Source organism: Moschus berezovskii, chromosome 1, assembly GCF_049115385.1.
Source record: "Moschus berezovskii isolate FMDL1 chromosome 1, NW_MosBer_1.0, whole genome shotgun sequence".
NCBI lineage: Eukaryota > Metazoa > Chordata > Mammalia > Artiodactyla > Moschidae > Moschus > Moschus berezovskii.
The window spans coordinates 28,367,836-28,393,699 of NC_142460.1; the positions used below are offsets into that span (position 1 = coordinate 28,367,836).

A 25,864-nucleotide genomic window follows, 5' to 3' on the forward strand; every position below is an offset into this window, starting at 1 on the left:
CTGACTCTTTGCGACTCCATGAATCACAGCACGCCAGGCCTCCCTGTCCATCACCAACGCCCGGAGTTCACTCAAACTCATGTCCATCAAGTCGGTGATGCCATCCAGCCATCTCATTCTCTGTTGTCCCCTTCTCCTCCCGCCCCCAATCCTTCCCAGCATCAGACTCTTTTCCAGTGAGTCAGCTCGTCACATGAGGTGGCCAAAGTATTGGAGTTTCAGCTTTAGCATCAGTCCTTCCAATGAACACCCAGGATTGATCTCCTTTAGAATGGACTGGTTGGATCTCCTTGCAGTCCAAAGGACTCTCAAGAGTCTTCTCTAGCACCACAGTTCAAAAGCATCAATTCTTCGGCGATCATCTTTCTTCACAGTCCAACTCTCACATTCATGACCACTGGAAAAACCATAGCCTTGACTAGACGGACCTTTGTTGGCAAAGTAATGTCTCTGCTTTTCAGTATACTATCAAGGTTGGTCATAACTTTCCTTCCAAGGAGTAAGTGTCTTTTAATTTCATGGCTGCAATCAGCATCCGCAGTGATTTTGGAGCCCAAAAAAATATGGCATATCTGAATTTTACAAGGCTTTTATTTTTGCAAGTAATATGGACTTGTTGGGAAAATCATATGAACTGGTGTTTCTACTCTTCATAAACATTTTATACATGGAATTGTAACAATATTTAGCAATAACTTACTGGAAAGTATAGTCATCTTATTTTACATGTATATGTAGATAAATAGATACAGATATAGATATATTTAGTTTGGAGACCTATTGCTTTTAATAAAAGGGGCAAAACTAAATACTCTTCATATTGAAAACCATACTCCATCGAGCTCGTTTCTCTATTCTTACTCTTCTATATTGATTTATCAAAGTATCAAGGAGGAAATGTACATTTTTAAGTTAAGCAAGTTTTGTTGAAGTTATATGCCTTACAAACTACAGATAGGTGTAAAATAAAACTTGAGTTTTGAAGATTTTGAGCATGAAACTGTTGTATTACATATTTTAATGCACTGGCCAAAAGAGTCATTATCAAGCAAATAAATGAGTCAGAGGAAAAATTTCACCAAGGTTTATCCTTCTCGTGTGTGCTCTTTACTTTCAGCCCGGGAGTTGGAATGATATTTTTTTCATAATTTAATTAATCACTTTGTGCTTTAGTTCCCTGGTGGCTCAGTGGTAAAGAATTCACCTGCCAATGCAGGAGATGCTGGTTTGACCCTTGGGTCAAGAAGATCTCCCAGAGAAGGGAATGGCAACCTGCTCCAATATTCTTGCCTGGGAAATCCCATGGACAGAGAAGCCTTGTGGGCTACAGTCTATATGGTTGCAAAGAGTCAGACATGACTTAGTAGCTAAAAAAAAGCAAAATTAATCACTTATGGATTATTATAAGTAAATAGGATTATTTAATATTTCCTTCTTTAATAGAAAGATAAAATGCTTTTGCTGCATTTATGACTTATTTTTCATTATAATAGGAAATTAACTCATCTTGTTTATTCTTTTGAAGTTGTAATTATTCCAGAAAAGTCTCTTCTAAAAGTTTTCTCTCACTTAATGTACTTCTTAAAATCTCTTATGTTCATTTGAAAAGTTTCTTAAAGTTTCTCCTAATAGAAATATTCTATAATTCTACCTGCATCTTTTATAGGTATCAAATATCTCTGTGGCCTTGTTTTCTTTTTTTTTCTATTTAATAGGATGTGGCACAAGTTAGTTGGTTTCCCTGGTGGCTCAGACAATGAAGAATCTGCCTGCAATGCAAGAGACCTGGATTTGATCCCTTGTTTGGAAAAACCTGTGGAGACGGGAATGGCAACCCACGCCAATATTCTTGCCTGGAGAATTCCATGGTCAGGGGAGTCTGGTGGGCTACAGTCAATAGGATCGCAAAGAGTGGACACGACTGAGCAACCACTCAGTCCTATAGCCCGCATTGCATCAAACCCAGGTCTCCTGCACTGCACTGCAGGCAGATTCTTTACTGTCTGAGCCACCAGCAAAAGTGAGAGTCGCTCAGTACTGTCCGACTCTTTGCAACCCTATGAACCATACAGTCCATGGAATTCTCCAGGCCAGAATACTGGAGTGGGTAGCCTTTCCCTTCTCCAGGGGATCTTCCCAACCCAGGGATTGAATCTAGGTTTCCTGCATTGCAGGCAGATTCTTTATCAGCTGAGCCACCAGGGAAACCCAAGAATACTGGAGTGGGTAGCCTATCCCTTCTCCAGTGGATCTTCCCGACCCAGGAATCAAACCAGGGTCTCCTGCATTTCAGGCCGATTCTTTACCAACTGAGCTATCAGGAAAGCCCTGAGTAACCAGAGAAGTCCCTATTTAATAGGGACTGATGTAATTAAATTATTGTGTGGAATATTCATAAGTCTTTTATATTATGCTATTTTATGAAATGAATTTGTAAATTGGTCATGTCAGAGAAAGAAGAGAAATAATCTAATGGCATTATTTTCATATTTACTATTTATCTTAAACATTAATTAATAGTAAAGTCACGTCAAGGTGTATGTATTTTTAAGTTGCTTATAGCAGTACTGAGGTTAAAATGTGTTGTAAATATTATTCTAACAATCGCAACATTATCAGTATCCTTTTTACTTATGAAAAGCTATTTGTGGAATAAAATATATTAACTCTGAGCCCTGTTATAAACCCCCATCTCCCAGTACATTAGAGCCACTACAAGTACACTTAATATCTTGATTATAAAGTCTCATTTTGGTACACATTTCAATCAATAATTTTCTTCAAAAATTTTTCATTATCAGCAAAGGGTCAAAAATCATCCCTGGAGCTAAACAATACAAACTGATATGTATATGCATCTGCAAAGATTTTTGGAGAACAAAAAAGAAAGCTTGTGGGATGTCTTTCCTCCAGACACCAACCAATTCTCATATTAACTGGGGGGTCCCACAATTCTGTTTAATTCTGACACAGACAACCCAGCAGTCTCATCAGATTGCCCTCCTTGAAGATGTCAGTCGCAAGTGTTGAGTCCCCCAGGTTACTCACACTTCTACCCAACTTGACTACAAAGTCAGGGATCGCCACAGCCCTCTCCTTCAGGTTTGACTGTTAGAACAACTCATAGGACTTAGGAAGATGCTTTACTTGCCATTTATTACCAGTTGATTATAAAGGATGCAACTCATGAACAGTCAAAGGAGAGGGATGTGATGCGTAGAGCAAAGCATTGGGGAGGGGAAGTGGACTTGCAGAGCTGCTGTGTCCTCTCCAGGCCCACCACCATCCCAGCACCATGATGTGTTTACCAACCTGGAAGCTCTCTGAACCCCCATAAAAAGGGGGATTTTAATGGAGGTTTCCTTTGTGGGCAAAATTGATGAAATTATTATTGTTCAGTCATTCAGTCATGTCGGACTCTTTGTAATCCCATGGACTGTATGCAGCATGCCAAGCTTCCCTGTCCTTCAGTATCTCCTGGAGTTTGCTCAAACTCATTTCCACTGAGTCGATGATGCCATCCAACCATCTCATCCTCTGTCGTCCCCTTCTCCTCTTGCCCTCAGTCTTTCCCAGCATCAGGGTCTTTTCCAATGAGTCAGCTCTTCGAATCAGGTGGCCAAAGTATTGGAGCTTCAGCTTGAGCATCAGTCCTTCCAATGAATATTCAGGGTTGCTTTCCTTTAGGATGGACTGGTTTGATCTCCTTGCAGTCCAAGGGACTCTCAAGGGTCTTCTCCAGTCATTTGTAGAGACATGGATGGACCTAGAGACTATCATACAGAGTGAAATAAGTCAGAAAAACAAATGTTGGGTACTAATGCATATATGTGGAATGGTATAGATGATCCTATTTGCAAAGGAGAAATAGAGACACAAACGTGGAGAACAAGCATATAGGTACCAAGAGGGAAAGGGAGGGTGGGAGGAGTTGAGAGACTGGGATCAACACATACACACTATTGATACTATTTTTCAAATAGATAACTGATGAGAACATGCCGTATAGCACAGGGAACTCAACTTAGTTCACTGTGGTGACCTGGACTGTAAGTCCAAAGGGGAGGGCATATATGTATATGTGTTTCGTTTCGTTCCGTCGCTTAGTCGTGTCCGACTCTTTGCGACCCCATGGACTGTAGCCTACCAGGCTTCTCCGTCCATGGGATTCTCCAGGTAAGAATACAGGAGTGGGTTACCGTTTCCTTCTCCAGGGGATCTTCCTGACCCAGGGACCCAACCCGGGTCTCCCGCATTGGAGGCAGACGCTTTAACCTCTGAGCCACCGTAGCTGACTAATTTTGCTTTATAGAAGAAATTAACACAACATTGTAAAGCAACTATTCTCCAATAAAAATTAATTCAAAAAGAAAAAAAAAAAAACATTATTTGCCACTGGTGATTAACTCAATCTCTTTCTCATCCCTTCTCTGGAAGTCAGAAGTGGGACTGAAAGTTCCAACCCTCTAATTATGCTTTGGTCTTTCTGGAGACCAGACCCCCTGTTTAACATATCTAGGGGCCACCAGGAATCTCTTTAGCATACAAAAGACACTTTAGTCACTTCGGAGATTTAAAGGTTTTAAAACTGTGTGTCAAGAGCCTAGGACAAAGAACAAATGTTTATTTTTTATTTATTACACCACAGTGTTAGTCGATACCACTCATGCTCTGTGCGTATCGAGGCTTCCCTGGTGGCTCAGACAGTAAAGAATCCGCCTGTAATGGGAAAGACTCGGGTTAAATCCCTGAGTTGGCAAGCTCCCCTGGAGAAAGGAATGATGACCCACTCCAATGTTCTTGCCTGGAGAATGCCATGGACAGAGGAGCCTGGTAGGACCAGTACATGGGGTCGCAAAGAGTCCAACACTTTCACTTTTCAGTACTAATTGTCTTGCCTATGCTAGTGCTTGCTTTGCTACCATTTTGTTACTGGCGTGTTTCAGAAAACATCATCTAGGGAAAGGCAGCATTAATTTATTCACAAGTGAATTAAATCAGAGCTCAGTACTCTTATTCTATAAAGCACAAGATGGTAAATATTTTAGGCTTTGTGACCATGTGGTCACAGCTGCTCTGCTTTGCCATTCTAGCATCAAAACAGTCAAACAAAAGGTCAGCAAATGATTTGGCTTTGTTCCAATCAAACTTTATTTACTGAAACAACTAGTGGGCCCCATTTGGTCCATGGCCATAGTTCACCTTCCCTTAGACTAAATTGAGCAAAAAAAGTCATTCACTATAATAAATAACTATAATGGATAGTTTAAAAGAAGAATTTGTTTACAAACCTTTGATTTTTTTGCCTGGTGATTCTTATAACCAATTAACTAAATGCTTTTGTTTAGTACCAAGCTCGTGTGAAATTATGAAAAGCATGAAAGCATAATTACTTATGAAATTGTAGAATTCATAAAAGGTGTTGCAGTAGTCCCCTGAAAATAGAAATTTCTCTTTGTATATATAAATATTTACATGAATTATCCTTTATAATCCAAAAAGTCATCAATTAAAATTAAAAAGAACTACACCAAAAAGAAGTTATCTTTCTTTTCCCAAGAAAAAAATGCCCTTTCAGGTTTGATCTGAATAAGGGATTAACAGGTGTCTTTAAGAAATACTTTCATTACAGAGAAAGAATTTTGTGGATTAGTCCCTAATAGTTTAATAAATGTGGGTAAGGTTAGGGGCTCCCCTTATGGCTTAGTGGGTAAAGAATCTGCCTCAATACAAGACACACAGGAGACAAGGGTTTGATCCCTGCGTCAGGAAGATCCCCTGGAGGAGGAAATGGCAACCCATTCCAGTATTCTTGCGTGGAGAATCCCATGGACAGAGGAGACTTGGAATGCTACAATCAAAGGGTCGAAAAGAGTCAAACACAACTGAGTGACCAAGCGCAAAAGTTTAGCTTAATTTGTGTATTAAAGATTTTGGAACAGTTTTAATATATATAGGAAAAGCTCAAAATCATAGGATATATATTATATATAAATTGCACAGTTTTTTCCCTAAAAACCCAAGTAATATTAAAAACTATGTTTTTAAGGATATTCATCCATTTTTAATCTCTTCCATAAGGATGTTTTTATATTGTAATTTAAAAAAATCACTATACAGTTTTAAACAATACCATATATTGCAGTATTTTGGGTTTTTTAGAGTAGATGCACATTTCCTTATTTCTCCCTCTGAGTACTTTAAAACCCTTGATATCACATATAAAACAAAAAGAAAATCCTGAAAGGTGAAGAAAAGAAGGCAGAGCAGCCAGGAACCCCATGGGCTGAAGACCAACACAATAGTGAGCTCTCTGGGTTTTCTTTTCACCTCATTTCTCCCAGGTTTATAGGTAAAGAAACTGACAGCCCATAGATACCAATGGAAGCAGATAATAAAAAAACCCAAACAAAAACTTGATCTCTTCAGTCAAAGGACCCAGAAAGAAACAGTCTAGCAAAACAAAATTCTTAGACAGTAACAACTGGACTAATTTAACTAGAGCCAAACACCATAAGGGAAAAAAAAAAAAACTCCACCCAAGTGCCTATCAGGAAAGGTCAAGTGTGAGTGAAGTCTAGACAGAACAGAGAAGCTGCAAAATGTATGGAGCAAAACACAGAAACCTAAAATTATAGTTGGAAGCTTCAACATCCTTCACCAACAATTAGTAGAACTAGACAGAAACAAGGGTATAGAATTGATTAACAAGGATACAGAAGAACTGAACAATATCATCAACCAACAAAATCTAATCAGCATTTATAAAACACCCTATCCAGCAATAAGAAAATATCCAGAGGCCCAGAACACTCCCAAAGAACAAGGCCAACTGATTTACATCAAACATAAAACTATAATGAAACATAAGAGAAAATCTTCAGAAACTAGGGCTTGGCAAAGAGTTCTTAGACATGACAATAAAAGCACAATTCATAAAAGAAAATAAATGATAAATTGGACTTCATTAAAATAAAAAACTTTCACTTTTGCCAAAGACTCTAAAGAGGTTGAAAAGGCAAGCTGAAATCTGGGAGAAAATACTTATAATTTACTTTTATGAGAAGGGACTCATATCCAAAATTTACAAAGAACCCTCAAAAATTCAACAGTAAAAACACAAACAATCCAATAAGAACATGAGCAAAAGATAGGAAACATTTCACTGAAGAAGATATAGAAAGGGCAAATCTATTCATCAAAAAATGTTCAGCTTCACTAACTAAAGGGAAATGTAAATTAAGGTCACAATGAGATATCACTGCACACCTGTTAAAATAGCTAAAATAAAAAATAATGGCAATGTCAAATGCTGGCAAGGATGTATAGAAACTGGATCTCTCCTCCACTGCTAGTGGGAATGTAAAATAATACTGTCACTCTGGAAAAGAGTTTGGCAGTTTCTTTTAAAATAGCAGTCCACTTGTGAACATTTATTCTGGAGAAATGAATACTTGTGTCCACATAAAAACCAGTACATAATTGTTCTAGCAGTTTTATAAATGGAAAAGGCAAAGCTAGAAAATAACCAAAATGTCATATAATAAGTAATGGCTTAATAAACTGGGTTATAGCCATACTATGGAATATTACACAGTAATAAAAAGGAATGTATTGCTATACATGAAAGTCAAGATGGCTTCCAAGTACATCATGCTGAGTGAAGAAAAGACCATTTTAGAAAGTCACATGCTATGTGATTCCATTTGTATAACACTCTGAAATGGCAAAATTATTGAAATAGAGAACAGATTAGTGGTAGAGGTTATTGATGGTGGTAGGTGTGTGTATGACTATAAAGAAGGAGCACAAGGAAATATTTTGTGGTAATGGAAGAGTACCTTGCTTACTGAATTGGTTGCATAAATCTATGCATGTGTTAAAATGACAACCAACCATGAAAGTGAAAGTCACTCAGTCGTATTCAACTCTTTGTGACCCCATGGATTATACAGTCCATAGAATTCTCCAGGCCAGAATTCTGGAGTGGGTAGCTGTTCCCTTCCCCAGGGGATCTTTCCAACCCAGGGATCTAATCCAGGTCTCCCACATTGCAGGCAGCTTCTTTTCCAGCTGAGCCACCAGGGAAGCCCAAGAGTACTGGAGTGGGTATCCTATCCCTTCTCCAGGGGATATTCCCGAACCAGAAATTGAACCGGGATCTCCTGTATTGCAGGTGGATTCTTTGCCCGCTGAGCTACCAGGGAAGCCCTACACACACTTTATACCAATTGCAATTTTCTAGTTTTAATGTTGTACTTTGGCTATCCAGGGCTTCCCTGGTGGCTCAGGGGGGAAAGAATCCACCTGCAATGCCAGAGACTTGGGTTCGATCCCTGGGTTGGGAAGATCCCCTGGAGAGGGGAATGGCTACCCACTCCAGTATTCTGTCCTGGAGAATTCCATGGATAGAAAAGCCTGGCGGGCTATAGTCCACGGGGTCAGAGAGTTGGACACGACTAAGCAACTTGCACTTTTCACTTTGACTACCTAAGATGTAACCTTTGGGGAAAACTAGGTAAAGGATACACATGACTTCTCTGCGTGACTTTTGCAACTTCCTGGGAATCTATAATTATTTCAAATTAGAAGTTTAGAAAAGAGAAAATATGCAAACCTTGTAATGCTTTCTTTCAAAAAAATACATTCCCTAAATTTTTTCAAGAATTTTATGGTGTCAAATTTCTCAACTTAGTAGATTCTCTCTTTCCAACAGATGACTAAACCAAATATTTTATATACTGGAAGGTTACTGCTTACTTTTTAAATTAATAACTGAGTAAATAATTCTATAAATTTTATACTTTCCATGTTTTAAATAACTAATTTATAATTGCTAATGGGTATCAAAGTATCAAGGACATGAAAATCATGATTTAATCAAAAAACCTCTTAACACATTAATTGCAACCTCATTATTGACCTCAAGAGCAGACACTTTTGCTGGAGCTGCTGACAAGAAAATAAAATGTGACTGATTTTCTACTTTTTTCTATTTAAAGAGGAATTAATGAATATAAATATGCCTCAGTTTGATGTCTTAGCTTCCATAGCACACACTTTGGAAACTCTACACCTAAATAATTGGGCCATTGATTATTTCTGGGACATGAATTAAGCCTTCCAATCTAATCTTATTTAGACCTAAAAATCACAATGAAAAAGAGGTTTTACAGATCACTTTTTTTTTTAATTTCATGTTATCTCCTTTGATAAATCTTTTTCCTTGAAAGGATTTATTTACTGAACTGCTAGACTCTGTCATTCTTTAATTGCTAATAACCCATCCAAATATCTCATGTTCTACTTTCATAATTTACTAACAAAGTTAAAATTATGTAAGAATACTATTAAGGGGTCTATTGGAATGCATAATGGAATATTATGTTTTTTTTTTTAAGTGAGTGGGGGAAAGTCATAAAGAGAAGATTTCTACTGCAAAGCGTACATACAGATAGGTCCACAGTTCCTTATCTGCAATTCTGAAATCCTTAAAAAAAAAAAAACCTGAAAGGTAAAGTTTTTATGCAATACAGTTGGTGGCAAGCCTGGACCTGAATGAACCTGGGATTTTTTTATAGCATCCAACTACTAATATTCAGAAATGTTCATGTGTTATGCTCCAGATGCTGGCTGTGGGAGTATCATACAATATACAGTATATGTATATTCCCTTTCCAAAATCTGAACATTCCTTATGAACATATCTAGTCCCAAGGACTTGGGATGGGAGATCATGGACCTGCCCTAGAAAAGTACAGGATAGCTGTTTATATAGCACTTGAGAATAGGACCTTATTGACGTGACCAGTGAATCCAGGAGCAGTTATTTCATGACATTGAATTCGAGAGGAGGGTCAGAAAAGCACCAAGTTGACCTTTATTTCATTAGTAAGCAAACTGGGGCATTGAGCAGCTTGCCCAAGGTTACCCAAGGCTACAGTTGGAACCATGGCAGTCTGGCTTTAGAAGTCATGCTATTAAAGCACAAGATTTTGTTACTGAAGACTTATCCTGAAAGCCTCCCGTATCACAGCAGAGCGAGACCAAGTCTCTCAGATGAAAGCCCGAGGACTTTTTTAAAGTTCATACTCTTATGGATAAAACTCTAGGCTCCAGAAAACTGGCAGCCAGCCCAGTTCATGTTCCCCAAGTATGAAACTGGAGGATCCTTTTAGAGTAAAATATACAATCCAAAAGAAAAACAAAACATGAAAACTGACCTCAATTGATCCCCTGCTGTGGGGTTCATCTGCCCAGTACTGACTTTGCACGCTGAACTTCCAAGACACAAATTTTAACACAGGAGTAGATTCGGGAATCATTGAGCAAGCTCTGGCAGATATTGGAGGACAGAAGAGCCTGGCGTGCTGCAGTCCATGGGGTTCCAAAAAGTCAGACACAACTTAGTGACTGAACAAGAACCACAGTAGACTTGGAAAACGTCAAACACAAACAGATCAAAGTAAACAATCAATAAAAAGGAGCCTAGACAGGAGAGAGGATAGGAAAAAATAGTCTCAAAGAAAATATTATCATGAGTACGTTGGAGATTAATAGAAGAAATTGCATCCATAAAAGCAAAAAGGGACACTATGAAAAAAAGGAAGTGAATTAAAGAGCACCTGGAAATGAAAAATATGATCGCTGAAATTCTGGAATTCAGTAACATTTTAGAAGATAAAGTCAATGAAATTCCCCACAAAGTAGTTCAAGAAAATGGGGATAAGAAAAATTAGAGAAGTTATCCAGGAGACTGAGAGGCTTATTTCAGGATAGGTTTCCAGAAAGAGAAGCAGAGAAAATGCTAGAAAGGAAATTATTAATTTATGGAATGGTTTCAAGAACTGAAAAACTTGAGTCTTTTTTTTTTTTTTAACATTATTCTTAAGAACGTTTCTAAAAGCGCACTGGTCATATAGTCATGGAACTGTATTTGAAAGGCTGAGGAATCCCTTATGAGTCTTTTAAATAAATGTACTTTTGCTTTTCTGTTTTAGGGGCACAGCAATCGCTGGCATAGTATTTGGAATCGTGTTCATCATGGGGGTCATTGCTGGAATTGCCATATGTATCTGCATGTGCATGAAAAACAACCGTGGGGCCCGAGTGGGTGTCATTAGGACCACCCACATCAACGCCATCTCCTCCTACCCTGGTAAGCGATGCTGCTCACTCCTCTGAAGGAGGAGTCAGATTTGTCAGTATGCTCTGGCTCTGGGAGAGAAGAGTCATTAAAGATTCTCACTGGAATAATCCCCAAGTATGTAGGATGTTTCTTAGTTAATGTAGATGAAGCTCTAACTTTCAGTGGAGGTTACTTAGATCTGCATTATACTATCTACCTCCTATTTGAAGATATTCATATATTCAGTGGTTGTCTTATTGACTGCAATTGCCAACCTGCCGTAGTTAAGAAAAATAGACAATTCACACCTACTGTGTCTACCTGCCAGTGAGTTTTGACAAATAATTATAGAGAAAGAACAAGTTACATGTCTGACTAAACTGGCATCTGATTCAACAGGTATGTATGTCTAGAGAAAAAGTATTGAAAGTTTTTATGTTCTTCTTTATGAAAGAAAACGGTTTTAACACAACACTAAAATTATCAGCAAAAAGAAAACATAATTTTTAGTAATTTGACAAGTATTTGTTGAGAATCTTCCAGAAATTGTACACATATGAATCCATAAACAAAGTGCTGTGTTTCACTTTAAGTCAATATAGTATTTTTAAGTCTATATGTAGATAGCTCAGCTGGTAAAGAATCTGCCTACAATGTAGGAGACTCCAGTTTGATCCCTGAGTTGGGAAGATCCCCTGGAGAAGGGATGGGCTACCCACTCCAGTGCTCTTGCCTGGAAAATCCCATGGACAGAGGAGCCTGGTGAGCTACAGTCCATGAGGTCTGAAAGAGTCTGACACGACTGAGCAAGTTCACTTTCACTTTTCATACACTCCTGTCCTCTCTCTCACCTGTTACAGCAAAGGAAGAAGGTAGTTTCCACACTGGCCTGCCCTGTGTATCAATTCCCTAATAGCGTCTCTCCTTTCTTAATCTTTTACCTATCACAGTCACCTTGAGGGAGCAAATTTCAGATGAATGTCAGCATGATCATCTCCTCTGTCATCTTTTGTTAGTTCTCCCTCTTCTCCAATATCTCTGTGTTAGGGTGCCTCAAGTCTCACTCTTGTATCTTCTGTCCTGTATCCAGGCTTACTTCTTTAGTTGTATCAATTGGCCTCATGGTATTAAGGACCATTTATATGTTAAATGCCTCCCAGAGTTCTATATCTGCATTCTAAACCTCCTTCCTGAATTTCACACTCATTTGATCCCACTGCCTGTTGAACCTATCCACTTGGATGTCTAACAGATAGATCTCAAAGGTAACATGTCTGAATCTGTACTTCTGATCATCCCCCCAGAGACTCCTCCACTTACCCTTTACCATCTTAACTGATGGCATCACCAGCCGTCCAGCGGTTCAGGCCAAAAACTTTGGCGTCATCCTGGAGTCCTCTCTTTCCCTGACATCTGCATGCAGTCTACCAGGAAAACTTCTCGGCTCCACCTTCAGAATGTAAACAGTATCTGACTACTTCTCACCATTTCTTCTCTGGTGGGAGCCACCATCAACTCTCATTGCCATGACTGTGATATCCTAGCTGCTCTGCCAGCATCCACTCGTGCCTCCTAGGGGTCTATTCTAAACACAGGAGCAGACTGAACCCATTTAAGATGATTAAATGTCAGATCATATCACTTCTCTGCTCAGAATTGTTCAGTGGCTCCCCATGTCCCCTGAGGAAGAGTCAAAGTCAGCGGTTCCTCATTTTATCCAAAAAGTTGATTCTTTACCAGGGCCCTCAAGGAAGTGCTTGAACTGGCTCCTCTTTTTTATTTCTCTGACTTCACTTCCTTCTCCCTCTCACCACCTGGCTCCACTCACACTTTTTCTTGCTGTTCTGTGAATACACGGGGCACACTCTTATCCTAAGGTTTGCCTAGAACACGGACTCTCTTACTTAAGTCAGTTCAGTTCATGTCTAACTCTGTGATCCCATGGACCTCAGCACGCCAGGCCTCCCTGTCCATCACCAACTCCCGGAGTTCACTCAAACTCATGTCTGTTGAGTCGGTGACGCCATCCAACCACGTCATCCTCGGTCACCCCCTTCTCCTCCCGCCTTCAATCTTTCCCAGCATCAGGTCTTTTCAAATGAGTCAGTTCCTCACATCAGGTGGCCAAAGTATTGGACCTTCAGCATCAGTCCTTCCAATGAACACCCAGGACTGATCTCCTTTAGGATGGACTGGTTGGATCTCCTTGCAGTCCAAGGGACTCTCAAGAGTCTTCTCCAACATCGCAGCTCAAAAGCGTCAATGCTTTACCTAATTCAAGTCTTTGCTAAAGGTCACTTTGTGAATGGGGTCTTCCTCAGTCGCCCTCCCTAAGATTGTAAGGTGTCTCGCCTCCCACGTGAACCCATCCCTTCACTCTCCTCCCTGTCCAGAGGGCTTCATTTAACCTTCTAAGATGTCTTATAGTTCACCCAATGGTTATGTTTATTATTTACTGTTCATCCCCTCTTTCTAGAACATTAATTCCATGAGGCAGGCATTGTTGTCAATTTTATTTATGTCTCAATCCCAAGCATACAAGAACAGAACTGGCATGTAACAGGCACTCAGTAGATGTGGCTGAATGAATGAATATCATGACAAAATCTGATTTAATTGTATTAATACCTAGACAATTAACTTTAAATTCCACCCTGGAAAATACTATACCTTTTACTCACTACAAAAGCAATTCGCAATTCTGAAACTTCCCAATTTACTAAGATTATGGTTAGGGTTAATATGACAATGTTAAGACTATGGTATAAGGAAAAAATAGGGGGGGGGGTTTTTTTATTCTTCAAGTCTCCCCATTTTTAATGGTCAACCCATAGCCCAAGAGAAGAGGAGAGTCTGAAAGAGAGATTAAACCAAGAGAAGATGAGGAAAAACACCCTGTAAATAATATTCCGGATTCGCTTTCCTTGATAAAAAAAGTGTCATTAAAATTAATTTTTAAAACATTTAAAAATATTCTTTATAAAATTAGACTAGAAAAAGTAAAATATTTTAATGTGATGTTTTGCATTCTTGGGTCTGAGATTTCTCTTCTACCCTTGGAAATGTGTTTTTAAACACTTTATTCTACTGGCATTATTTATACTGGCAGATCACAGCTCCATGTTGCCTTTTCAGTAAATGTGTTGTTCTGGGACCTGAATAATGCAGAAAACATAATAAGCCTTATGGTGGACGCATTTTCACTGTAAAAAGACTAGGCCTTCAAAAACATAATTTGCTTGATTACTTCTCATTTCCTTCATAAAGTCACTAATTAAGCTTTCACTTAAAGGATCAGGAAACAACACAGAGTAGTATTGAATGCTTTTCAAAAATCTGTCACTCAGTGGATATATAAAATGATTTCACCCACATTAATTAATTAACCCTGTGATGATTGAATAACCACTCAAGTTATTACATAGTCCTACAGCCGGGAAGCCCCATAAATGAGTAGAAAATAATTTAGTCAAGGTTAGTGTATCTCTTGTTGAAAGTAATTATTGGGGAACCCTACAGTGAACATTATTACTCTGCACTGGGAGGAGATTACCAAGGAAAGGTGATCTGCCACATCCAACCCTTTGTTGCACAGTACCTTTTGAAATAGTTTGTATTCCTGCCACTTTGTGTATCCTGAGCCATGTCTTGTTTAATTACAACTATTTAAAAATCCATCAGTGTGAAAATAAGAATTATTTATCAAATCTTAAATTTCCATGACTTTTCCGAACCTCAGTATAAACAAAAGAAAGTGATTATGTTAACCTCCTTTTAAAAAATGGGTTTGAATGATACATATATGAAAGGAAATAATATGGATAAAGCATAAGAAAAAGGCTTGTCAAAGATATAAAAATTAAATGCCAACGAAAGGAAAACTAGGGATTATAATGCTTTCAAGAAAATGGAGATTTGTATCTAAAATGGAGATACATTTTAGAGTCCCTAATGGTAGTTCGATAGGTAGATTATTGATACATGAGATAGAGAGATCGATGATGCTGCTGCTGCTGAAGTTAGATAGGCAGAAAGATAGATAAAATTTTTTTCATTGTGACTCATGTACTCAACAAAGGATTTGGTGATATGAGGATGGTCTCTTCCAATTGTATCTATTGTATCTTCCAGTTGTATCTATCTACCCACTCCAGTACTCTTGCCTGGAAAATCCCATGGACTGAGGAGCCTGGTAGGCTGCAATCCATGGGGTCGCTAAGAGTTGGACACGACTGAGCGACTTCACTTTCACTTTTCACTTTCTTGCATTGGAGAAGGAAATGGCAACCCACTCCAGTATTCTTGCCTGGAGAATCCCAGGGACGGGGGAACCTGGTGGGCTGCCGTCTATGGGGTCGCACAGAGTCAGACACGACTGAAGCGACTTAGCAGCAGCAGCAGCAGTGAAATAAGAAGTAAGTTTTATGCTGAAAGTGAATTTGAGGAGTTTGTAATTAAGGAGAAAGAAAAAAAATTATGAAACAGTCGTCTCAGAGAACGGAGGGGTAGTGAGATGCCTAATGCACAATTTCAAAGCAATGCCTCCACACTTAAGAATATAGTCATGCATTTAAAGTGAGATAAGTTGGCACAATTGTGCATTTTTCTGTAAGCATATTAAGCTCCTGGATACAGATCTAGGCTAGCCAAAATGTTGGGTTGGAGTTTTGTCAGGCAGTGAGGAAAGAAGGAGATAAATTTGATGACAGATGCACAGAGATAATTTTATTGATGGACCATAAATCTAAGCTGAATGAAGAAAGACATGAAGACAGAAAAGTAGTGATGTCAGTTTAAATTAATCTGCTTAAGGCCATCAGTAAATCAGAAATCCAGGTGAAAGTAAAAGTTGCTCAGTCGTGTCCGACTTTTTGCAACCTCATGGACTGTACAGTCCATGGAATTCTCCAGGCCAGAATACTGGAGTGGGTAACCTTTCCCTTCTCCAAGTGATCTTCGCAACCCAGGGATCGAACCCAGGTCTCCCACATTGCAGGCATATTCTTTACCAGCTGAGCCACAAGGGGAGTCCAAAATACACTGGGATGTATATTCTAGAAAGATAAGAAGTGTTGGTTATATTACAATATGGTATCATCATTGGTTACAATGAAAATGAGAAAAAAACCTTTGAAGACAAAAGACCCAAAGGACTGAGAGGTAGGATTGCTGTTGTTCAGTGGCCAAGTCATGTCAGACTCTTTGTGACCCCATGGACTGCCGTGCACCAGGCTTTCCTGCCCATCACCATCTCCCAGAGTTTGCCCGAGTTCGTTTCCATTGAATTGGTGATGCCATGCGTATATTAAAAACGGATTAAAGAAGACTATTACGTGATAACTTTATTTAACACTTCGTGAACTGGAAGGTTTTCATGGGGAGAACAGTAAAATGGAAGAAAGGTAAGAAGCTTCTGTAGGATGAAGAATGAAGAACAAAGGAAAGTAGAAACAATCTGATTGGTTGGGGCCACACAGTCAACCTTGTTTGGGTGAAAAGGAAGCAGGAATGTTGAGTGTAGAGCCCAGAATGGGCTTGGTGTTTAGGGGATTTTATGACTGGCGTGCTGTGATTCATGGGGTCGCAGAGAGTCGGACACGACTGAGTGACTGAACTGAACTGAACTGAACTGATACTGAGTTTCTGATACACCGAGGTTTACTAGGACATGGATGTAAGTTTCAGTTTGCTGATATGGGAGCTCGAGTTGGAGTGGTTAGAAACCCAGTGGTTTCTGGGGCTAGAGATTTATTTCAACAAAGGGGTGTTGAAATCGCCAAGAGAATGATACTACTAATAGAAGCTGTGATGCAAAGAAAGGCAATGAGCCTGACACTAAATCTTCAATAGATGAGATTTTGGAGTAGAGAGGACCTCTGATATGGATGACAAGGAGGAGCAGAAAGCAGTATAATCTCTTAGAATGTGCTACAGAAGAGCTCAGGTTTTTAAAGACAGTTGTTTAAAAATGGCTCTGAGAGGAATGGATTAAGATGTGGTACATATCCACAGTGAAATAATTACTCAGCCGTATAAAGGAACGAAATAGTGGCATTTGCAGAGACCTGGAGGGACCTAGAGGCTGTCATATGGAGTGAAGCAACCCAAAAAGAGAAAAACAAATGTAGTATTGCTTATATGTGGAGTCTAGAAAAATAGTACAGATGAACTTCTTTGCAAAGCAGAAGTAGAGTCCCAGACATAGAGAACAAATGGACGGTTAGCAACGGGGGAAGGTGGGTGGGATGAACTGGGAGGTTGGGATTGACATAGATATACTGCGTGCGTGCGTGTTCAGTCGCTCAGTTCTGTCCAACTCTGTGATCCCATGGACTGTAGCCCACCAGGCTCCTCTGTTCACGGAATTCTCCAGGCAAGAATACTGTAGTGGGTTGCCACACTCTCCTCCAGGGGATCTTCCCAAGCCAGGGATTGAACCCAAGTCTTCTGCATTGACAGGCAGATTCTTTACCAGTGAGCCACCAGGGAAGCCCATATCAATCTTTTCAACAACCTTCTTTTTAAATTAATTTAACAGGTGATAATCATATTATAATATATAAATTTATCAAATCAACACATTGTATACCTTGAACTTACACAATGTTGTCAATTATATCTCAATTGAAAATATTAATTTTAAAAAAATAAACAATGAAACTTCATCTATCCTACCAGATACTAAAACCGTTCAGAATCAATAATAACTAAAATTGGGTATTTGTGATTTAAAAAAATGATATGCTTTGGTCATTGAGACAGAATAAGTAGATTAAAATGTCTATGTGAAATTGCTATTAAAATTTCTGCATGAAAGCCTCTCAGTCGTGTCTGACTGTACAGTCCACGGAATTTTCCAGGCCAGAATACAGAGTGGGTAGCCTTTCCCTTCTCCAGGGGATCTTCCCAACCCAGGGATCAAATCCAGGTCTCCCACATTACAGGCAGATTCTTTACCAGCTGAGCCACACAAGGGAAGCCCAAGAATACTCAAGTGGGTATTCTGTCCCTTCTCCGGCAGTTCTTCCTGACTGAGGAATTGAACCAAGGTCTCTTGAATTGCAGGTGGATTCTTTACCAACTGAGCTACCAGGGAAGCCCACAAACTGTATAGAAAAGATAAAAAAACAATGTGAAAGGCAAGGATTAAGAAGCCACTTTTCAATGACTTGATTTAATCAAAATTTTAAATAGAAAAAATGAGCACTGATGCAAACTACAGGAAATAATGGAAGTAAGGAAGCCTCAAATATATTAATTAACATGGAAAAATTCAGAAGTAGATTGGTTATGAATAAGATATCTGAAAAGACAAATTTTTAAGCTTGGAAACAATATAAAAGAAAGATGAAGAACCATATATTTCGTTAGATAGATTTTAAATTTCAGTAAGTCAATAAAGTAAAACTAACATAACTTACCATTTTGACAAACACTTATTTTAAGAAAGGTACAGAAAAGATAAATAACTTTGTACACTTATTTATATCTTGTTATCATTGAATTGGTGATATTTGGATGGTATCACCAACTCAATGGACTTGAGTTCTAGCAAACTCTGGGAGATGGTGAAGGACAGGGAAGCCTGCTGTGCTGCAGTCCATTGGGTCACAAAGAGTCGGACATGACTGAGCAACTGAGCAACAACAATCTTAATTATATCTTAATTCTATTAAAGATCCCAGTGTGTAAATTATCAGTCCAAAAATATCACACAATATGAATTATAAATAATAAATAAGATGTAAAACTATCAAATAAATATAAAATTAGAGGGTATTTTAATAATGAAATTTTTTCACTATTAAATTGTTAAAATATTAAATCATAGCCAGTTAGTTGATTCCTGGAATTTCATTCTAAAATGTGAATTTAAAGTAACAAAAAGTCTATGTGTGAGAAGATGTTTTCACTCCATTATTTATAATAATCAAAAATTGCTAATAAAAAAATAAGTAAATGGTCGGTGGAACACTATTTTTATATCAATATGTAGATGACTAAAAGAAAGGATATAAAGACACATGCTCAGTTGCTCAGTCCTATCCAATTCTTTGCTTTCGACTCCATGGACTGGACCCTACAGGCTCCTCTGCCCATGGGATTTTCTAGGCAAGAATATTGGAGTGGATTGCCATTTCCTTCTCCAGGGAATCGTCCCAACCCAGGGATCAAACCTGTGTCTCCTACATCTTTTGCATTAGCAGGTGGATTATTTATTAAATTTTGGTGACAAAATCATGGATGATTTCACTCTGTTTCCAATTGTCTAAAATAATGTACAATTTTGATAACACCATGTATGTTTCATTACATTTGCTTTAGAGATGTTGTCCTGGGTGGATAAAAAAAAGAAAAGAAAAACTAACTTTCTGCTATGAATTTCTTAGCATCCCCTGAATTTTGCAAAATTCTAGACAACTATACTGACATACATGCTAAGTGGCATATTTTCACTGTTTAGAGAATTGGAATTATTGGTTATGAAAGAATTTCAAAAGTGCATTTCCAGCTACATCCATGTATCTTTTAAAGATGATTTGACTTTAAGAGAAAGGAAAAAAAAAACTGTTAGAGTTAATCAGGAATTCTAAAATTGATATCCTTAAAAGTTTATTTCCTGGTGAAACTTTTTTATCTGTAAGAAAGAAGGATAGCACAGGTCACAGTTACACCAGTATTATTTCACAATGCCTTCCCATAGGCAGTACTGTAAAAGATGTGCCATGTTTATTTCATGATGGATATGGTCTTAAAAATCCTCAAAATACCATTCTTCAGCATTATATTATCACTTTATCAAATTCAAAACCTATACGAATGAAAGAATATGGCTTCAGATCTTAGATTTTCATGTTCAACATGAAGCTGTATAACCCAGAGGGAGTCTCACTGAAATGTCCTCCAGCAGTGTCTATGCAGATGGCAAAATATAAATGCTTTGTTACCGAAGCATAAAGGCACACGACAGCTTCATGACCAAGAAGGATGCAGAGTCAATCTGTAGATTCACCTGGTGTGTGCCCCTCAAGTGGGAGGCAGGGAAAAGCTTCAACATACAAACAACTTAGAACCACATACTTACATGAAACAGTTCAGTGGGACACCAGCTGCAACTTTCTGTTTTAAGTGGAGGGTGCATTGCTTGGCTTGGAGGAATTTTATTATACATCTCTCTCCCTCAGTCCTCCTGGATACAATGAAGCAAAGGAGTGGGTGTATGCAGAGGGAAGGTGTGTTTAAACTCAATGGGAGTTACTCCATTTTGTTGTAGAAAACAAAGCTTGGAATAGCCCAGCCTCTGAGGGCCTAAAGCAGCCTTCTCCACAGAACTGTGTCCTCTGCTGTGACCTCTGGCCTGCTCACCCACAGGAGAGTTTCAGAGTCTTTCCTCACCAGGGTGTCTCTCAGAGGACGGCCCGCTCAGTTCTGCGTCTCCATCTTTTTCTGTGTCAGGTGACTCAATTCTTTCCTAAGCATAGATAGATCAGTAAATGGTTCGAATCACCAAGCTCCTGGTAAAGCAAGCCAAGTTAAAGAGATGTAGATGGGAAAAGAATCTTTAAAAGAAGTGAGTATATGGATAACTGGGGCTTTCCCAGATGGCTCAGTGGTAAAGAATCTGCCTGCCAATGCAGGAGACACAAGAGACGCAGGTTCAATCCTTGGATCAGGAAGATCCCCTGGAAGAGGAAATGGCAACCCACTCCAGGCTTCTTGCACGGAAAACCTCATGGACAGAAGAGTCTGGTGGGCTACAGTTCATTCAGAAGCAAAGAATCGGACTTGACTGAGCCACTGAACCCAAGATATGTATAACTGATTCACTTTGCCGTACAGCAGAAACTAACACAACATTGTAAAACAACTATACTCCAATAGAAACTAATTTAAAATTTTTAAAATACAAATTAAAGAGATGCTGAAAAAACAGTTTGTGTTTGCATATAGGGTGAAGTCTTATGCTTATTAATACATGCATATTGATCAGAATACTATCATAGTCTTATCAGTAAGAGTACAACTGAGAAGACCTGTTGAGGTTTGTTGAAATGTTGCTTGTTCTTCGCTGCCATTCTAAAAGTGAAAGCTTGGCTGTTTATTCACATTATTATAGCACTAGTCTGTGGTTTAGGTTACATTCACAGGAAGCAATTAAGGCATGTCAATTTCCAACTAAAATCGTGATCTTGATGATAAATCAAAACTGGCAAATCACCAGAAGGGTTGCTCGGATGTTTCCAAGTGATTTGGTTCTTGAAGACATGGAGTACTCAAGGAGTACCTCTTTTCCAACCCTGTAGATGGGATGGAGGGCACTACAAAATAGATGCCCATACATAATCATAACAAATGTAATTCTGTTATAGTAAACGTGATTTTAAAACACACTGACATATATCACAGTAAGTAAATTAAAGAAACTTTTTCTGATGAGATTTGAAAAAGTTTCTCCATCCTCATTTGCAAACCTGTTTGTCTTCCCTTTCGTTTGTTTCTGATTTCTATAATGACTCCATGACCCGATGCCCTTCTCATTTTGTTTTTGGTTTTTTTCAGTGGCACCACCCCCCTATAATTATGACCATGAGATGGAATACTGTGCAGACTTGCCTCCTCCATACTCCCCGACCCCAGCACAGCGTTCTCCACCCCCTCCGTATCCTGGAAATTTGAGGAAGTAATCCTTCTCCTGGAACAGAGTATGTGCCAATCAGCAATCTTGCCTAGAATAAAATGCCTCTACTCAGAAACATACAGGAAAGGATTGTCCTAAGGAAAACCCTTTTGGGTTGGACAATATGTCAAGTGGAATGTCCAGGCTAAGAGAAGAGACACAGGATTTCTGCCCCACTCAGAGCTGATCCCATCCAGGATATTATGTCGGGTTCACAGGGACCACATTTGAAGAGGTCTACTGATCGATCAACAGAAGCACACTCAGAAAAGAGTTGTTCAGTTCAGTTCAGTCGCTCAGTCTTGTCTGACTCTTTGCGACTCCATGAACCGCGACACACCAGGCCTCCCTGTCCATCACCAACTCCCAGAGCTCAGCCAAACCCATGTCCATGGAGTCGGTTATGCCATCCATCTCATCCTCTGTCGTCCCCTTCTCCTCCTGCCCTCAATCTTTCCCAGCATCAGGGTCTTTTCTAATGAGTCAGCTCTTCGCATCAGAAAAGAGTAATGCATAGACAAAACATCAGAAATTCATTTCACTTAAGGAACAGATGAAGGAAATTGCAATATTCACCCTGAAAAAGAGATTTATGTGAGATACGAGGATACCCTGGACTCCATAAGGAAAGGACTATCTTCTGTAGCTTTACGAGTCAGAACTAGAACTCTTCTGTCTTTTTGTTCATCCGCATATGCAGATCAAGTGCCTGAAAGCCTACTCTGTGCCTTACACTGTTGGAAACACTGGATGGAAGTTGTAGGAAGAGAACTCGGGTTTCAGTATCAGAAAGGGCAGTTGGGGTTTCCTTATCGACTAGAAATTTTGAGGAAGCTCCCTGTCGCCAAGACTCCTAACAGACCCTGGCTGACTACCCTGGAGAGACATGCTCGAGAAGGGAGAGCTAAGTCGAATGGTAGATGGGTTCAGTGGGCCCCCAAAGCTCTGCTCATGTTTTAGATAGAAGTGAGGTGAATTTCTACATCACCAAGAATGAAAACAACAGGGGTAGTTGAATCTATATAATTTGAGACTTAAAACATAATGCAAAGGACTCAACAGCTGCTTGAAGCCAAGAACTCTTCACTGCTAGCTATCGCCACCTAAAAATCATCTGACTTTATGTAGTATATGATGATAACGGCAATTCCAACTGTGAAAATAAATTCGTGCCAAGTTCCACAAGCAACAAATACTTCACTTCAGATTAAAAGATGAGAAGCCAGAATCCCATGGGATTTTATATCAGGGAGTAAAATTTAGAACTTGACCAGGAAACGATATAGCAAAATGGAGAGGGAAAAATGAAGCTTGGATTCTGTTTTGTGTCACTCCACTCATATGCAACTTGGACAAATTTCTGTGTCTCTTGTAATGTTTTAATAATCTAGTCTCTTGAAAAGTTATACAGTTAATGGAAAAGTAAGATATTGATGTCAAACTGTTGCCTTTTGCCAAAACCCAAATTTTATAAAGTGCCTACCTTTAGATGTAAAAGTTTTTAATAAATAACTCTAATATGCCATATTCATTCCTGCAGGTGATCTTAACATTTCTATTTTCGTGTATTTAAAGTTGTATGTTGAGAAAATATTGAGAATTGATCATGAAATTTGTGTGTCACTTTGCAATTAAATCTAAAATGTTTAATCCAACATTATCAGCATAATTCAGTGAAATCCCAAAATGATGCTAAAAGTTTTGCTGAATAAAACAATCAAAAGAAATGTCTTAAAGTAAAAATCATAGTTAAGAAACTCAGTAACTCATATAAGTAGCATATTTTACTTTCAAAGACATTGACTGAACTGAAATACAGTCTAACTGCCAGTGAGATCTGAAAGCTAGATTTGTTTTGAATGACTAGCTTGATTTTCCGGCACTGTGATTTTCTTGCTTATGAAGATGGAAACCATTCAAGCATTCCAGCCTGTCCTACCTAGTAACTGAGATTTTAGCACAATTTTAACAGTACATATGCTTTAATTTATCTCTCTTCTGCAAGTGTGATCAGACCCAATTACACAGTAGCTACACAATTCAAAGTGTCAGAGCCTCTGTGACATTCAGAGTGATGTTTCCCAATGCACCATATATTCCTTAAGAAATAATGGAGAGGGCAAGTCCAGCAGTAATTGAATTCTCATCATCTTTGCTGTCAGTAACTGTTTACTGCATACCTCCTATGTTCTGCCAACATTACTCGCATAAGAGCTATTACAATCCACACCATCTCTCTTCTCTGAGTTGTTTTAGGGCCTCCCTTAAGGCATATCACAAACCCATAGACCTCCAATAGACGAGCGTTTTTATTATTTGTATTTAGTGTCACAATAGCATAAATGTGCACATGTCAGTATAGACTTCTGGAGTTCACTGATTATTTTCATATATGACACATCTTGGGGGGAAATAGTATACGATGTGAAAGCTTTGAATTATAGTTATTTAAAAACTAATGTATTTGCTGTGGCCAAAGTGTTTACAATAAGCAATAAAATGAAATAACCCATTATAACAAGAGTTACATTTTAAATAATCTTGTGTCTATTCTGCTTCATCCTCCATTTCTGCAGATTTAGCCTCATTCATCTATACAGGAGACACAGGACTAGAGACAGATAAACTTTATTTTTAATTCTGTCTCTTGCCTGAATGATTTGAGGCATGCGTGCGTGCTAAGTCGCTTCAACTACATCCGACTCTTTGTGACCCTATGGACTAGAGCCAGTCAGGCTCTTCTGTCCCTGGGATTCTCCAGGAAAGAATACCAGAGTGGGTTGTCAATCCCTTCTCCAAGGGATCTTCCCGATCCAGGGATCAAACCCATGTCTCTTATGTCTCCCTGCATTGGCAGGCAGGTTCTTTACCAGTAGCGGCACCTGGGCAGGCCACTTCATCTCTCTAAAATTCCAGTTTCTGCTCTGGAAAATGTATAATAAGTCGACTTTATCAGGTTTTGTGAAAATTGAATGCACACAACATTCTATATATTGTGCCTGGCACATCAAAAATGTTCTAGAAATACTACCCAAATTAACAAAAGAATGATATAAGGACAACAGCTTTTACAGCTGTGCGACCAACACATTAGCCACCAGCTACATATGATTATTTCAGTTTAAATGAATGTTTCAGTTCAGTTCAGTTCAGTCGCTCAGTCGTGTCCAACTCTTTGCGACCCCATGAATCACAGCACACCAGGCCTCCCTGTCCATCACCAACTCCCGGAGTCCACTCAAACTCGTGTCGATCCAGTCGGTGATGCCATCCAGCCATCTCATTCTCTGTCGTCCCCTTCTCCTCCCGCCCCCAATCCCTCCCAGCATCAGAGTCTTTTCCAGTGAGTCAACTCGTCGCATGAGGTGGCCAAAGTATTGGAGTTTGAGCTTTAGCATCAGTCCTTCCAATGAACACCCAGGACTGATCTCCTTTAGAATGGACTGGTTGGATACATTAAACTAAATGGGGGTCTTCCTTGATGGCCGAGTGGTTAGGATTCGCCTTCCAGTGCAGGGGGTGTAGCTTTGACCCCTTGTCGAGGAGCTAGGACCTTACATGCCTCCCAGCCAATGAATGAAAACATAAAACAGAAGCAATATTGTAATACATTCAGTAAAGACTTAAATCCTAAATGAAAAATGGAATCTCTCAGCCTCACCAGCCACATTTCAAATGCTACAGAGTCTCATGTGACCCGTGGCTGCCTTACTGGGCAGTGCTGCTCTAAAAAATCCGTTTTGCAAAATGCAAAGAGGCAGCAGGAAGGAGCTGAAGTAAGAAAAAGCTGCTACAATCATCTTGTCCAGGAGAAAGTGTAGTCTTTGCCAGTTAATTGTACTGTCCTTCACAACTGTGTCAGGCTGTTGCTATGGAAGTAAGGCTCTGATCTACAGGGGACCCAGGAACAATGATGCTTTCATCAGGACCAGGGCTGAAGGTGGAGGAGACCCCCTGGACCTGGTCCAGGAGTTGATGACCCAGGGCCACTGCCTGTTGGAGTCTAATCAATTCTGCAGCTGCCTTGCCTAGCTCTAGAAGCCATTACAGGGACCTCC

At 39.2% G+C, this 25,864-nt stretch overlaps 1 protein-coding gene across 1 annotated transcript in view; it reads left to right on the forward strand.

Annotated features, from left to right (window-relative positions):
- Nucleotides 1-24,329, forward strand: part of CYYR1 (cysteine and tyrosine rich 1) — a 117,034-nt gene extending 92,705 nt beyond the window's left edge. The window contains exons 3-4 of the mRNA XM_055421724.2: nt 11,001-11,158; nt 21,689-24,329. Of these exons, the coding sequence (XP_055277699.1) occupies nt 11,001-11,158; nt 21,689-21,813 (283 nt within the window). The 3' untranslated portion in view covers nt 21,814-24,329. The remainder of the gene's footprint in view (nt 1-11,000; nt 11,159-21,688) is intronic.
- The last annotated feature ends 1,535 nt before the right edge of the window (nt 24,330-25,864 follow it).